The sequence below is a fragment of the Rhinoderma darwinii genome, chromosome 2 (assembly GCF_050947455.1).
Source record: "Rhinoderma darwinii isolate aRhiDar2 chromosome 2, aRhiDar2.hap1, whole genome shotgun sequence".
Taxonomy (NCBI): Eukaryota; Metazoa; Chordata; class Amphibia; order Anura; family Rhinodermatidae; genus Rhinoderma; species Rhinoderma darwinii.
This window is the reverse complement of record NC_134688.1, coordinates 174609089-174623917: the sequence shown is the minus strand read 5'-3', so window position 1 is coordinate 174623917 and position 14829 is coordinate 174609089. Positions and strand designations below refer to the sequence as shown.

Below are 14829 nucleotides of genomic sequence, written 5' to 3'. Positions count from 1 at the left end.
CTGGAACATGTTGCTCTGTAGGATCCGAGTGGATTCCAACAGTCGCCCGACTCCTGGTACCACCCTGGTGGTTCAGATAAGCAACTGTTGTGGAGTTTTGGGTCTGGAGTCTGACCTGCCAACCCTGAAGAGTATAATGGTAGATGGCTATGACGATTGAGCTCAACTCCAAGAGGTTGATCTGTACGGATGTCTTCTCCCGTGACCAAGAGCCCTAAAACGTGGGGAGACCAAGAACTTCACCCCACCTGGACAGACTAGCATCCGTTGGGACGACTAGCCACTGGTGGGAAGGAAAAACCAAACCATTGTGACAGCTAGTAAGGTCTCCCACCATTGCAACTCCTGACAAACCCGAGAGGGCAGAAGAAGCAACTTGTCCAGTGAGTCCTGAAGCTTTTCCTAGCACGAGGAGATCGCCCCCTAGAGGGACCTGTGCATATAGAACGGCCTTGAAACCCTGCCTGCATGCAACCTTGGCTCGAATGAAAGCTACCTTGTCCACCAGAAGGACTCTTGCGGTCCTGCTGTTGAGGATCACTCAAAAACTCCTTGGCCTGAGGTGGGACCAAGGAGGATTTCTCCTCGATGATCCATCCCTGAAAACCTTACAACTGAGAAAAGTAAACTTTTCTTAGTAGAAGGGAACAAACAGCCTGGGAAAAAGCAGAAGCGTGATCTATTGCACAAGGTGAAATTGACAGAAAAAACCTTCCCATAAGAAGCTTTAGGAACTCTATATTGTATCTGGTCGACACGCACCTTTCGAACCAAGGAGTCAGCCACATGAGCGAGCCATGTCTCCTGAAAGGAAAGAAGTCGTCATGCCCCCCCACTGGGCCCTCTAACACAAGTGGGGAGATATCTTCATATTGAAGATGTCCAGGTAGAGGGAGGCTTCTGGGCCCTGGCTGCCAAGCAGGCCTAGGCATGAAACCTGGATGTCTGGAGTAACGTGGACAGCTCGTCCTCTTTTCTGGTCTGAAAGCAAACGATCTCCAGGAGAAGTTGGAAAGGAGCAAAAACACTGAGACCGGGGAGAAGGCGGTGTACAGCATGGACGATTCTGAGGCAAAAGAGAGCTTTTACCACCAGTAACCTCAGCAATAATTTCACGCAAATGTTTACCAAAAAGCCTGCCACCAACAGAAACGATGGACAACCAGGGTCCTCTTGGAAACCCGATCAACTACCTCAGATTTCAGCCAAATAATGCGCAGAATGGCAATCGAAACAGGCTTTAAAGCAGACTGCTTGAGAAAGGCTCTGTTGAGCTGAAACGTCGCACGGGTGAATAAACTGTTCCTATGGATGTGCTGCCTGGATCTCTTTTTCTACATTGACTTATCCACCTTTGAAAATGTTTTTTATTAGTAAAAATATGTATCAATGTGTTTCTTGCAACTTTCGAATGACTGAGATACAGCTGCTTTGTATCCTGTATACAGAACAGCTGTATCTAGCGCTAAAACCTGTATCTGTCAGATCAGCGGCATTGACGGGTTCAGCGTAAGTGGGTCCTGTGTGTCTCTTGACACCCAGGTTTGAGCGGTTAACGATCACATCTAAGTTCATCACTTAGATTTTATCGATAATAGGTGGATCCTGCGTGTCAGAGACATTGAGGACCCGCTGACACTGAACCAGTCAGTGCCACTAACCGGATGGATTCAGGTTTCAGCGCAAGATACTGCTGCTCTGTATACAGGATACAAAGTGGCTGTATCTGAATAAGTAAAAATAATTTTTAATAAAACGTAACTAGAAAATTGCACCTAACACACGGATACACATTTTCATTTTTTTTAATTAAAAAAAAAAAAAAAACGCACGGTTTTCAAAGGTCTACATAGCCTTTAAAGAGGCTCTGTCACCAGATTTTGCAGCCCCTATCTCCTATTGCAGCAGATCGGCGCTGCAATGTAGATTACAGTAACGTTTTTATTTTTAAAAAACTAGCATTTTTGGCCAAGTTATGACCATTTTTGTATTTATGCAAATGAGGCTTGCAAAAGTACAACTGGGCGTGTTTAAAAGTAAAAGTACAACTGGGCGTGTATTATGTGCGTACATCGGGGCGTTTTTACTTCTTTTACTAGCTGGGCGTTCTGACGAGAAGTATCATCCACTTCTCTTCAGAACGCCCAGCTTCTGGCAGATCACGCTGTGACGTCACTCACAGGTCCTGCATCGTGTCAGACGAGCGAGGACACATCGGCACCAGAGGCTACATTTGATTCTGCAGCATCGGCGTTAGCAGGTAAGTAGCTACATCGACTTACCTGCAAACGCCGATGCTGCTGCAGAATCAACTGAAGCCTCTGGTGCCTTTGCATGAAACACAAACGGGTATGTATGTAGGGCAAGAAAAATGCCATAGAATAACTATGTATATCACAAATATATATTTTTATATGTGAATACACCACATGAATAATTAAAAGCATTTAAAATAGCATAAACATGCTAAACAGAATCTCTGGGGGTCGCCACCCTGATAAGTGGCAAACAGAAAAGACCCCTACACTCCCACCTAATCCCCTCAATATGCGTTCCTAATATAGGCTTTCAGTCCTCTCAGGTCATCATGTAAATACGCTGATTTGATGCAACATTTTTTCAGATGCTCATATATTAGGAACGCATATTGAGGGGATTAGGTGGGAGTGTGGGGGTCTTTTCTGTTTGCCAGTTATCAGGGTGGCGACCCCGAGAGATTCTGTTTAGCATTTTTATGCAATTTTAAATGCTTTTAATTATTCATGTGGTGTATTTACTTTAAATAAAAATATATATTTGTGATATACATAGTTATTCTATGGTATTTTTCTTGCCCTACATACATACCCGTTTGTGCTTCGTGTTTCATACTGTGGTTTACAGGGTTTGTGGCAATATTTATGCAGTGGCCGCCGGTGATATAAATAAAATGTGTACAAACCTTTATCACCGTCTGAAATTAGGTCCCATTCTCCTTTCTGAACAATGGTTATATTGCCCATTGCTTGGCTGAGCCTTAGTACACTTCCATGCTGATCGCTGCTATCCACTGGCTCAGTGAGCTGGAAGTGTAAAAGAAAGTTTCTCATTTTCATTCACCCTTTGAAACAGTTGTTAATTCAAAAGATACACAACATTTATCTTGGTTCACAGGATATCAAGCTCACTTGTGTACAAATTTAGAAAACTGTAACAAAAGAATGTTTTCTTGTGGTGCCTGTAAGTGTAGCGGTAGTGCGCTGTGCAGCCCAGAACTGCGTGGCAAAACCGCAACAGGGTTTTCCTGTGAATTACCAGTTTTGAAATGCACTTTTTGGCCATGTGGCTTGTACAGGTGAAATATATTGAAACATGTTTAACCCCTTTGCGACCGCCCACTGTCTTGATGGCAGACGGCCAGTTCCAGAGTGTGCAGCGACGTCTTTTGGCGTTACTGTAGAAAAGGCTAATAAGCTTACTAACGGCTCTTTTACTTAGAGCAGCCTCCTGAATATGGGATCAGAGGTACCTCCGATCCTCACATCCCATGATGCAACGTAATGGAAGGAATCCCACCTCCCTTGACTGGGTCACAGTGTTTCCCGATGACCAAAACAGATTGGGGGAACTCTCTGTAGCCAGTCCTGGGGGCCTAGAAAGGACACCAGGGCGGTTTGTTGCCCTTACAGCAGCCCGTGTCATAGTGACACAGTATAATGTATTAGCCTACAGGAGTAGGCTTATACATTATCAGTATAAAATAAAGGTCATGCTAACTCACCAGCAATATTCTAGCAGTATCATTTGTTTCTTTCCAGCTCAGTTGCATCTAAATATCTTTAACCCTTTCATTATGGGCAGCTGTGTCATGTGATCTGTCTGACCACAAGAATAGGCCATTATCATGTGTAGACAGGTCACTCTCTCCTGCGTGGCTGATTTCCTGTGAACTGCAGGATTACATCATCACCTATCAAATCCCTCCTGGCAGCTCTGAGACCCCTCCCCACCCAGCTCTACTCTCCTTGTACCTCTGTGTGTCTCCCCCTCCCCCCCCCCCCCCCCCGCCGAATGCATATAGTGCTGCTGAAGAGATGATTTCTGCCCTATATAAGGGAGCAGGAGTGCAGTGATTTAATCCATACAAGTATTAGCTGCAGATTTAACGGTCTATACTATCATTTTTTACCCACATCACCGCAGCACTTCAGCTGCTATTTGTGGCCTTACCCTAAAACAGTATACATATATCGATAAATAATCACCTTTATTTATAAAGTGAAAAAAAAATAAATTACATTTTTACTGAAAGTGTAATGTGTTGCATTGTGTTGGAACAATACTTACTGATCTCCCTCTGACTGGCTGTGAGGAGAGGGAGACAGTACAAACACTATAAAATGTTATTTACTACCAAATTCTTTTGTGATCACTGTGACTGGATGCCACAGTAATCACATGCCCAGAGTCCATGCTGATTGGTCTCGAGGTAAAACTGATCTCCGCTGTCTAGAGACAGTGGCGTAACAGCGCACTGATGGAGCGGGAGGAGTGTGGAGGGTGGAACTCTCCAGTACATTTTAAAACGTCCTTTCAGAGATAGGTGTGAACAGCCAGGACGTGTATAATCTATGGGCACTCAGCAACTGATTAAAGGCCATGTAAACTTTTGCAAGCTTTTTTTTTTTTCAATTTTTTTGTTATTCAATGTTTTAGGAGATTTGCACATTTTTTCAAAATGACTTATTAAAAATGTTGCTTCGTTTTACTGATACAGCTTCTATATATATAGAAGCTGTGTGGTTCGCTATGAGCGAATTCCATCAGTTCAGCTGAACTGACAGGTTGGCGGAGATCGGGTCGTGTGTGTGTGTCTAACACACAGGACCACCATAATATCAATCACATCTAAATGGCAGAACTTACATGTGATTGATGTTATAGTGGTCCTGTTCATTAGACAGATAGGACGCGCTCTCAGTAGAGCCGTCTGTTCAGCTGAACAAACGGAATCGGCTCATAGTGAACCAGAACCAGTGTACCGGAAAAACGAAGCAACATTTTTAATAAAGTCAATTTGAATTTTTTTTTAAATCACCTAAAACTTTGAACCCCCCAAAAAAAAGCTTGCAAAAAAAAAGTGTATGCACTTTCAAAAGCTTGCAAAAAAATAAGGCCAGGTCTCACTGAGAAAGCATCCAGCTTGCCCCACCCAGATTGACAGCTTTTCCTGTATAGATTTGTATACGGGGAGAGCTATTGAACAGAGGTGAGTGGCTGAAGCAAGTTCAGATTCCTTGCGACTGTCGTGTCGCAGTAACCAGCGGGTCGCAACGCGGCAGCATTCACTTTCATTGCTGTCATTGTGTGATATTGCGATCAGACAGCGAGGTTTGGTCGTGCGACTTGTATTGTGGCCAAAGCCGCCGTGTAGCCTTAGGATTAGCACAGTCTTTTCTTTCAAGTAACCGCACTTAAATGATCAGATCACTACTAGGAGCCAGGAATGTCGTCAATACTATAGTTGTAAAGACAATTGGTTACTGTACATTTTATATTATACTTGCTTTTTCAATGTGATAGCTTTTAGACCGGATGTGCAAATTAAACAGCACTGCAGGTACATAACTAATACAAAGAAGTGTAAGCAAATAAGTTTTGCTAAGAAACAAATAATAAATCTTACCTCCGATTGGTTTAGAATCTGCGGTGTATAATGTAGCCAATTGTCCTACTTTTACAGTACATGTACAGGCATGGTCACCCTAAATACAAATACTTACCACAGCTTCATACAGTCGACTGAACTCCATGAAATTTGGGGTAAGGACTACCCTCTGATAACCTTGAATAACAGAAGGTTGTTGGGCAATAAGCCAAAGTCCATCCTAAAATAGAAGTAAAATCTGCTTAGTACCAATTGAAAGACAGAAATGTCCCCAGAATCAAAGCAGGGTACTTACTGCATCTATAACAAGAGGAATGCCTTTTGCCTTGGCTTTTTCAATAATACCCTGGGAATAAAACACAAGTATTAATGTGGTCTTAAGAATGAGATGTGGAACTTCAATGACCTAAAGAAGCCAGAGTATTTTTGTTTTTGTTCTGTAATCTTGTGTAACAACTCACCTGGTGCTGTATATCATGGGTAGCTGCTGGGTCACGTGATCGTCACTCTGACTTTATGAATCCTACAGCGTCTGCTCTAGAAACCGGAGGCCAGACTCTTAATGCAGGCCTATGAGACTCACATCGAAGCTGTCAGACTTGCATTCAGACACTGACTTCCGGCCCCTACAGCAGACTAGAATTCAGAGAGTGAAGAGTCAAGATCACGCAAACCAAAACGGATCGGCTACCTGTGAAATACAGCACCAGGTAAGTTGATGCGCAACATTACACCACATATTAAAACAGAGTGGAAGCGAAACCAAAAAAATAATACACCAGAGTGCTACTTTAACTGCTTAATGAACGCCCGTACATCTTCTCATGGTTGTCAATAAGGGTACCTATGCCACAGCGCCGTAAAACGGCACCAATAAAAACTACAAGTTGTCCCGCAAAAGATAAGCCCTGATACAGCTACATCGGCAGAATAATATATATATATAAAAAAAAAAAAGTTATGGCACTTAGAAAGTGTTTTTATTCTGCAAAGGTAGTCAAACATAAAACGAAACGATATAAAATATGGTATCGCCATAAATGTAACGACACGTAGAATAAAGTGATTGTTATTTATACCACACGGTACATTTAGGATGCCAAAAACAACGACATTTCCATTTTTTTTCATTACTCCCCTCAAAAAGAGTTAATCAATAAATTATATGTTCCTCAAAATGGTGCCATTAAAAAATACAACCTGTTCCACATAAAACATGCCCTCACATGGCTTTGTTTTTGAAAAAGAATGGCTTTTAACCACTTCAGGACACAGCCTGTTTTGGCCTTGTGGACACATGATTTTTTCAAATCTGACAATTTATGTGGTAATAACTCCGGAATGCTTTTACCTATCCATGCCATTCTGAGATTGTTTTCTCGTGACATGTTGTACTTTGTTAGTGAAAAAATTTAGTCGATAAACTCAATATTTGTGAAAAACTTAAAATTTTTGCGAAACTTTGCAAAAATTAGCATTTTTCTAAATTTTAATTTATTTGCTTGTAAAACAGATCGTAATACCACACAAAATAGTTACTAGTTAACATTCCCCATATGTCTACTTTATGTTTGCATATTTTTTTTTCACGTCCTTTTATTTTTATAGGATGTTACGAGGCTTAGAACTTTAGCAGCAATTTCTCACATTTTCAAGAAAGTTTCAAAAGCCCATTTTTTCAGGGACCAGTTCATTTCTGAAGTGGCTTTGAGGGCCTTCTATATTAGAAAGTCCCCATGCCGTTGGATCCATCTAGTGATGGAGCATGCAGGGGAAACCATCAGTATTCATAATGTGTATGGCCCAAATACGGTTAACACTGGTTTTTTTGGTCACTTGGAAACCCAACTCCAGCAGGATCGCACTAGGTTTTTGATTTTAGGGGGAGACCTTAACACTGTAAGGTCTTCAAAGGAGGATAGGAGCGCAGGGACTAGTTCGCAGAGAAATAGAGATAAGATCTTGCCCGACTTTTTAAGACACACGGCCCTAATAGATGCGTGGAGGAGTCTACACCCAGATGCGCGGGAATATACACATTTCTCTCATGTTCATCAGTCATGGTCGCATATTGATTATTTGTTAGTTAGTGACGCAATGGCGCGACGTTTACGTGAAGCGGCAATTGAAGATTTAGTTATTTCGGACCATGCTCCGGTTACCATTACATTGGCTGACACAGTAGCTAGAGGAACGGATTTTATCTGGAGGTTTCCCGCTTTTCTGGCAAAGGATGAGGGCTTTACACAGAAGCTTAAGGGGTGGTGGATGGAATTCGATGGGGATAATGTAGCGCATCGTTCGGAACCGTCATTGTATTGGCGTACAGCCAAGGCGGTAATAAGAGGGAAAATCATGCAGTATATGTCTAATCTTAAACGTAAGACGACCGAAGGATACAAGGCAGCGAGCGACAGATTACGGCGTGCGTACACAGCATTCCTACATTCGCCATCAATGCTATTGGGGGAGGAATGGAAGGAAGCCAAGCGACAGTTTGATCAATGGTTAGACAAAAGAGAAAGTATTTACCGGTCCCAATTTGATGCTGATTTAATGCGTTTCGGCAATAAGGCGGGCAAATTATTAGCGCGGTTAGCAAAGGGGAGGTATGCACCGGCACATATTTCAACACTTAAAGAATCAAACGGAACTCCTACCTCGGACCCAAAAAAAATCAATACCATATTAAGTAAATATTACCAAGCCCTTTACTCAGAAACACCCATAGATCTCCAAAAAGGGAGGGAATTTTTGGAGAAGGTGAAGTTGCCAGGGCTTACCCAGGAGCAGAATGGCCATTTGAGCGCGGAGATTACACTAGAGGAAGTTTGGAGCGCCATTAAAACATTATCTAACGGAAAGGCCCCGGGTCCGGATGGATTCACAGGGGAGTTTTTCAAATCTCTGAGAGAAGAAATCAGCCCTACCTTGGTGGCATATTATAATACTTTACTAGGAACGGGAGCTTTACCAGCAGAGGCCAAGGTAGCGCATATAAAGGTGTTACCCAAGAAGGGGAAGAATCCTCTTGACCCGGGGTCGTACCGCCCCATCTCGCTGATAGATCAAGATCAGAAATTGCTCACAAAAATTTTGGCCAATCGACTGGCTATGTATCTACCCATACTGGTGGGAAAATCTCAGGTAGGCTTTGTAAAGGGCAGGGCTGCAGTGACAAATTTACGCAAGGTATTGACGGTGCTAGAAACAGTCAGGCACGATCCCCAGCCAGGTACCAGGCCGGCACTTTTAGCGCTAGACGCAGAGAAAGCCTTTGATAACATACAATGGGAATGGCTGGGGATGGTGCTAGACAAAATGAACATTCAGGGAGATTTCCGGGTCTTCCTGAAGGGAGTCTACACTAGCCCGCAAGCACGCGTTCATTCCTCGGGGTTCCTATCAGATCCCTTCCAATTACATAAAGGAACACGACAGGGTTGCCCCTTGTCGCCCCTGCTATTCAATCTAGCACTGGAACCTATGGCCAGATTCTTGGAGGAATCGGATATGTTCAGAGGCATTCAAGTGGGATCTTGTGCAGTGAAATTAGCCCTGTTCGCTGATGATGTCATACTTTTTATGTCAAACCCTCAGGAGCATTTAGGGAAGGTTTTTCAATTTTTGCAGGAATTTGGGCAATGCTCGGGATACAAAGTCAATATAGCTAAGAGCGAACTGCTGGAGTTGGGCAGGCCATTGCCAAAGACCTTTTGGCAATCCTTGGGTTGCGGGATATCACCGGTGGAACACTGCATTACCTATCTGGGTATCAAAATAGGGAGGGTACCAGACACTCTGTATGGCTTAAATTATCCCCCGTTAATTAAAAAAATACAAGCGGAACTCACTAGATGGGGCCAATTGCCGTTGTCCCTCTTGGGAAGATGTCATCTGATCAAGATGGTTAGTTTTCCTAGATTGCTATACCCCTTTCAAACGCTACCTCTCTTATTGAAGCATGTGGATGTCTCGAAATTGACGGCTTCATTCACTAAATTTATATGGGCAGGAAAAAGGCCGCGCATAGCACTCACCAAGTTCATGATGGGCAAACAAGAAGGGGGTGTGAACTTTCCGAATGTCAGGGGTTATAACGTGGTCTGTCTTATGCGTCATGTAGTAGATTGTCTTCATGAAACAAGTAATTATTCCAATTTAGATCTGGAAGGGGAGTATTCTTCACCTTGGAACCTGAAAGCTTTGTTACATTGTAGAATCGCTTCTCTTCCGTGCCGTCTCAAAACCTCCATTGTATTGAGAGATACAGTTCTAGCTTGGAAAGTGGTACGCAAACAGTTTGGGTTACCCCACCTGTTATCGAAGTATATGCCGTTGAGCGGTCATCCGGAGTTTTTACCGGGAATGGACAAGGGGGACGGAATTGCCTCATGGGGGAGGGTAGGCATTGGTAGCGCAGGGGATCTTATGCATACAGAGGAAAAGAGGTGGTTAACTGGGGAGGAAATCACTGCTAAACTCAGACCCATAGTAGATAGAGTCAATTTTTTGCAAGTACTTCAGGTACGAACATTTTGTACCTCCAGGCTCAGGGATTTGAGTAAGGAAGCTACTACGCACACTCTGGATGAGGTCATAGGTCCAACAACTGGGCGGGCGACCATTTCAGGAATGTATAGAGCATTGAGAGAGGGTTTTGTTCGTCCGCAATTAAGGATTAGTTTTAAAAGCTGGGAACGGTGGACTCAGGATCCAGATATAGGAGAGACCATACTGGGAGGTTGGGAGACGGTACGGAAGAGTGTGATAAATGAGAGCTGGAGGGAAACCTATTTCAAGTTGATGCATGCAGCTATATATGGCTTTAATATCTTGCCCTCACAATCTTTCCCTGATCGCATTACAAGTTGTCCCAAGTGCAATACACCACTGACGAATTTGTGGCATGGAGTGTGGGGGTGTGTACATACGAAACGATTTTGGGGGATGGTACAGAAATATATTAAGGACCATTGGAAAACGAATCTCCCAATGACGCCTCAAGCGCTACCATTCCATCAAGCGCGGCCGCCAGAGGAAGAGGGTGCTCGAGGAGTAAGATCACCTCCCGTGTTGGTGCACACGATTCTACTGGTAGCTTTGAGATGCCTCCTGAGTCACTGGTTAGAGGCAGACATGCCGGGGTTAGAATTGATTGTGTCACGGCTGAAACAGTTATTGGTTCTTGAGAGGGTGGAGGTGGAAAGGCGGAAGGAAACGGGAACCAAGAAGCTATTTGATAAGTGGCAAGTATTTATAGAAACGCAATGTACAACAGCCGAAATAGCGGAAATTGTTAGGCCTTTCCAGTACACAAAGTGGTACTGCACGCAGCTCTTGGCAGGCGTTTTAGGGAGGATGCAACTGTGAGCCAGCTGGGGGAGAAAGGATGAGTGGAAACTCATTGATGATCTAGGTGGTGTTGGAGTTGGGGGAGTCATGTTTGTTTGGTCCATCTGAAGATCGACAATTATGCCATGTTTCTATGTTGGTGTGTTTATATGTTATGTTGAATTTAATTTAAAAGTTAATCCCATGACAGTTGAGTGCTGCGCACTCATGATGTAACTCTTGCGTGAAATGTTTGTAAGAAAATGTGAAAACTGACAATAAAAGATATTTAAAAAAAAAAAAAGTCCCCATAAATCACCCCATTTTGAAAACTGCACCCCTCAAAGTATTCAAAACCACATTCAGAAAGTGTTGTAACCCTTTAGGCGTTTCACAGGAATTAAGGCAACGTAGAGGTGAAATTTGTAAATGTAATTTTTTTTGTCGAAATTAATTTGTAATAAAAAAAATAAAAATCTGTAACACAGAAGCTTTTACCAGAGAAACGCAACTCAATATTTATTGCCCAGATTCTGCAGATTTTAGAAATATCCAACATGTGGCCCTAGTGTCCTAATGGACTGAAGCACCGGCCTCAGAAGCAAAGGAGCACCTAGTGGATTTTGGGGCCGCCTTTGTTTAGGAATATATTTTAGGCACCATGTCAGGTTTGAAGAGGTCTTGTGGTACCTAAACAGTCGAAACCCCCCAAAAGTGTCCCAATTTTGGAAACTACACCCCTCAAGGCATTTTTCTAGGGGTATAGTTAGCATTTTGACCCCACAGTTTTTTTTGCAGAATTTAGTGGAATTAGTCTGAAGATGAAAATCACCTTTTTTTTCTGTGGTAACATAGAATTTTTTCATTTTTACAAGGAATAAAAGGAGAAAAAGCACACCAACATTTGTAAAGCAATTGTTTCAGATTATGGCAATACCCCATATGTGGTCATAAACTGATGTTTGGACCCACTGCAGGGCTCAGAATAAAAGGAGCGCCTTTTGGAGCGCAGATTTTGTTGGATTGTCTTTCAGTGCCATGTCGGGTTTGCAATGCCCCGGAGGGACCAAAACAGTGGAAACCCCCCAAAAGTGACCCTATTTTGGAAACTACACTCCTCAAGGAATTTTTCTATGGGTATAGTGACCATTTTGACCCCACAGATTTTTGGTAGAATTTAGTGGAATTAGGCCGTGAAAATGAATATCAACATTTTTGTCCACTAAAATGTTGAACTTTTTAATTTTCACAAGGGATGAAAGAAAAGCCGCCCAACATTTGTAAAGCAATTTCTCCAGAGTACGGCAATACCCAATATGTGGTCATAGATGGTTTTATTAGAAATTACCCTTTCAGGACTGATCTTTTTTTGCTTTTTCATTTTAGTTTCTCACTCCCTGCCTTCCAAGAGCCCATAACTTTTTGTATTTTTCCATCAATAGAGTGATGTGAGGGCTTATTTTTTTGCGGGAAGAGTTGTAGTTTCTATTAACACCATTTAAAGTACCATAAATTGTACTGGGAAACTGAAAAAAAATAATAATTTGCGGGCTGAAATTGGAAAAAAACTGATTCCTCAATTGTTTTTGGGGTTTTGTTTTTAAATCTTTCACCGTGCGGTAAAAACTACAACTTTAGTTTTATTCTGCGTCTCAATACGATTACGGTAATACAAAATTTCTATAGGTTTTTTTTTTAGAGTGAAGGTGACCAAAAAAGAGCGATTTTGGCGATTTAAATTCTCTCTTACAGAATTCACCGTGCGCAATAAATTACAATTTACTTTATTCTGCGGGTCGGTACGATTATGGCGATACCATACGTATATAGGTTTTTTAAAAAGTTTTGCAGCGTTTGCACAATAAAGTTACGTTTCTATAAAATAATTTATTTTCCGAGACACCATATTCTGAGCCGTAACTTTTTTAGTTTTTAGTCAAAAAAGCTGTGGGAGGTTTTTTTTTTTTTGGACGGGTTGTAGTTTTTATTGGTACTATTTTGGGGTAAATGCAACTTTTTGATCACTTTTTATTCTATATCTTGGGAGGGGTTGTGACCAAAAAATAGCAATGCTGCCAGTTTTCCGTTTATTTTGTTTGCAGCGTTCACTGTGCGAAAAAAAAATAATATTATAGTTTCATAGTTTGGATCCTTACGAACGCGGTGATACAAAATATGTGTACTTTTTTTAACGTTTATTTTTTTTTCCTATAATAAATGACTTATTATAGGAAAACACATTTAATTATTTTTTTTAAACTCGTTTGATTGACAATAAAATAACAGTCAATTGTACATATACATCAGGAGAAGAATATGCATCAAACAGTCCACAAACAGTAAGGAATAATGGCTATCATGCATACAAAATCACACAAGGCATAGTAGTGGTACGCAAACCACATAGCAGTATGAAAAAAAAAATTATATATATATATATATATATATATAAAGGACAGTTAGACAAATGTTACAAAATTATGTAATCAAAAATGCAATCAGAGGGGAAACAGCCACCCCTCTCATAGGCCTAGAAAGACACGGCCATGTGAATGTGTTCCATCCCACCAACACACCCTAGCCACTCCCAAGCACAGCATGTGTCAACGAATCGGATAAACCCTTAACCGTACAATGAGTGAGATTCGATGAGCACCAACCACCTCAGATCAAGTTAAATTTAGCCGGACAACCACGATGTTTATATACAATTTTCTCAAAAGGGAAGGATATCATTAATCAGTTTACGCCATTGAGCTACCGTCGGCCTCCTATCAGCCATCCAACGTATAGCCACCGCCTTCCTTGCCATAAAGAGTGATTTCCTGAGAAAGATGCTCTCATGCACCGACCACTGCTCCTCCGAAACTAATCCCAACAAACACACTTAGGGCCTGAGTGGAACCTCCGTCCCCAATATTGCCGTTTATAAGGCTACTACATTCTCCCAAAAACTAAAAATCCACCTACAGTGCCACATTAAATGTATAAAATCAGCTCTATCCTCCCCACATCTATGGCAATGCGAGGATGCCATCCTTCCCATATGCTGTAATCTTATCGGCATGAAGTAACATTGATGTATGATGTAGAATTGCACCAATTTATTATTAGCAGCAGGAGAAACCAACAGATGAGATCTCCGAGCCTCCTTCCAATCCTCATCGGACCGCAATGGAATTAATTCCCGCCATCTATCCTTAACCACCATGGGTTCGAGCATCCAGTAAATCAGAGACACGTATCCCCTCGTAGTCGGAGTACCCAAAAGTATCACCAGGGCATAACTAGAGAATATGGTGGATGCCGGTGGAAACTGAGTGACTAAAGCATGATGAAATTGCATATAATATAATACATCCCCAGGAGGTATATTAAAAGCTGCATGATTCTCACTCACCGACATGACAGAATTAGCTGCTGTAAGTATTTGTAACAGGGTATGTACATCTTTAAAAATCCAATAGCTCTTCCCCAATAATCCAAAAAGATGGGGAAAAACTCGGATTATTCCATAATGGGGATTCCGCTACTACCCCCTCAAATCCCATTAGAGATTTAGCTTGCTGCCATACACGTCTGGCTAACTTATGCAAGGGTAACAAAGAGCGGTGTCTAAAGTCATGTGGCTCCATTACTGGCCGCAAAGTTTTCAATCCCAATACATGAGCCAAATGACATTCAGCATTAGAATTCAAGGGGGGAGAGACCCAAGATACCAGGTATCGAAGCTGGCCTGCCAGATAATACAAGGATACATCTGGCAACGCAGCTCCATCCTTAAAGAGGCTCTGTCACCAGATTTTGCAACCCCTATCTGCTATTGCAGCAGATAGGCGCTGCAATGT

At 42.1% G+C, this 14829-nt stretch overlaps 1 protein-coding gene across 5 annotated transcripts in view; it reads right to left on the bottom strand.

Moving 5' to 3' along the window:
* The window catches only part of NAXD (NAD(P)HX dehydratase), a 53122-nt gene that overhangs the window by 4420 nt on the left and 33873 nt on the right, over positions 1-14829 (bottom strand). For all 5 annotated transcript variants that reach the window (XM_075852505.1, XM_075852503.1, XM_075852504.1 and 2 more), the window contains 3 exons: positions 5943-5993; positions 5763-5867; positions 2942-3062 (listed from right to left, as the gene is read on the bottom strand). In XM_075852505.1, coding sequence (XP_075708620.1) covers positions 2942-3062; positions 5763-5867; positions 5943-5993 — 277 coding nt within the window. The remainder of the gene's footprint in view (positions 1-2941; positions 3063-5762; positions 5868-5942; positions 5994-14829) is intronic.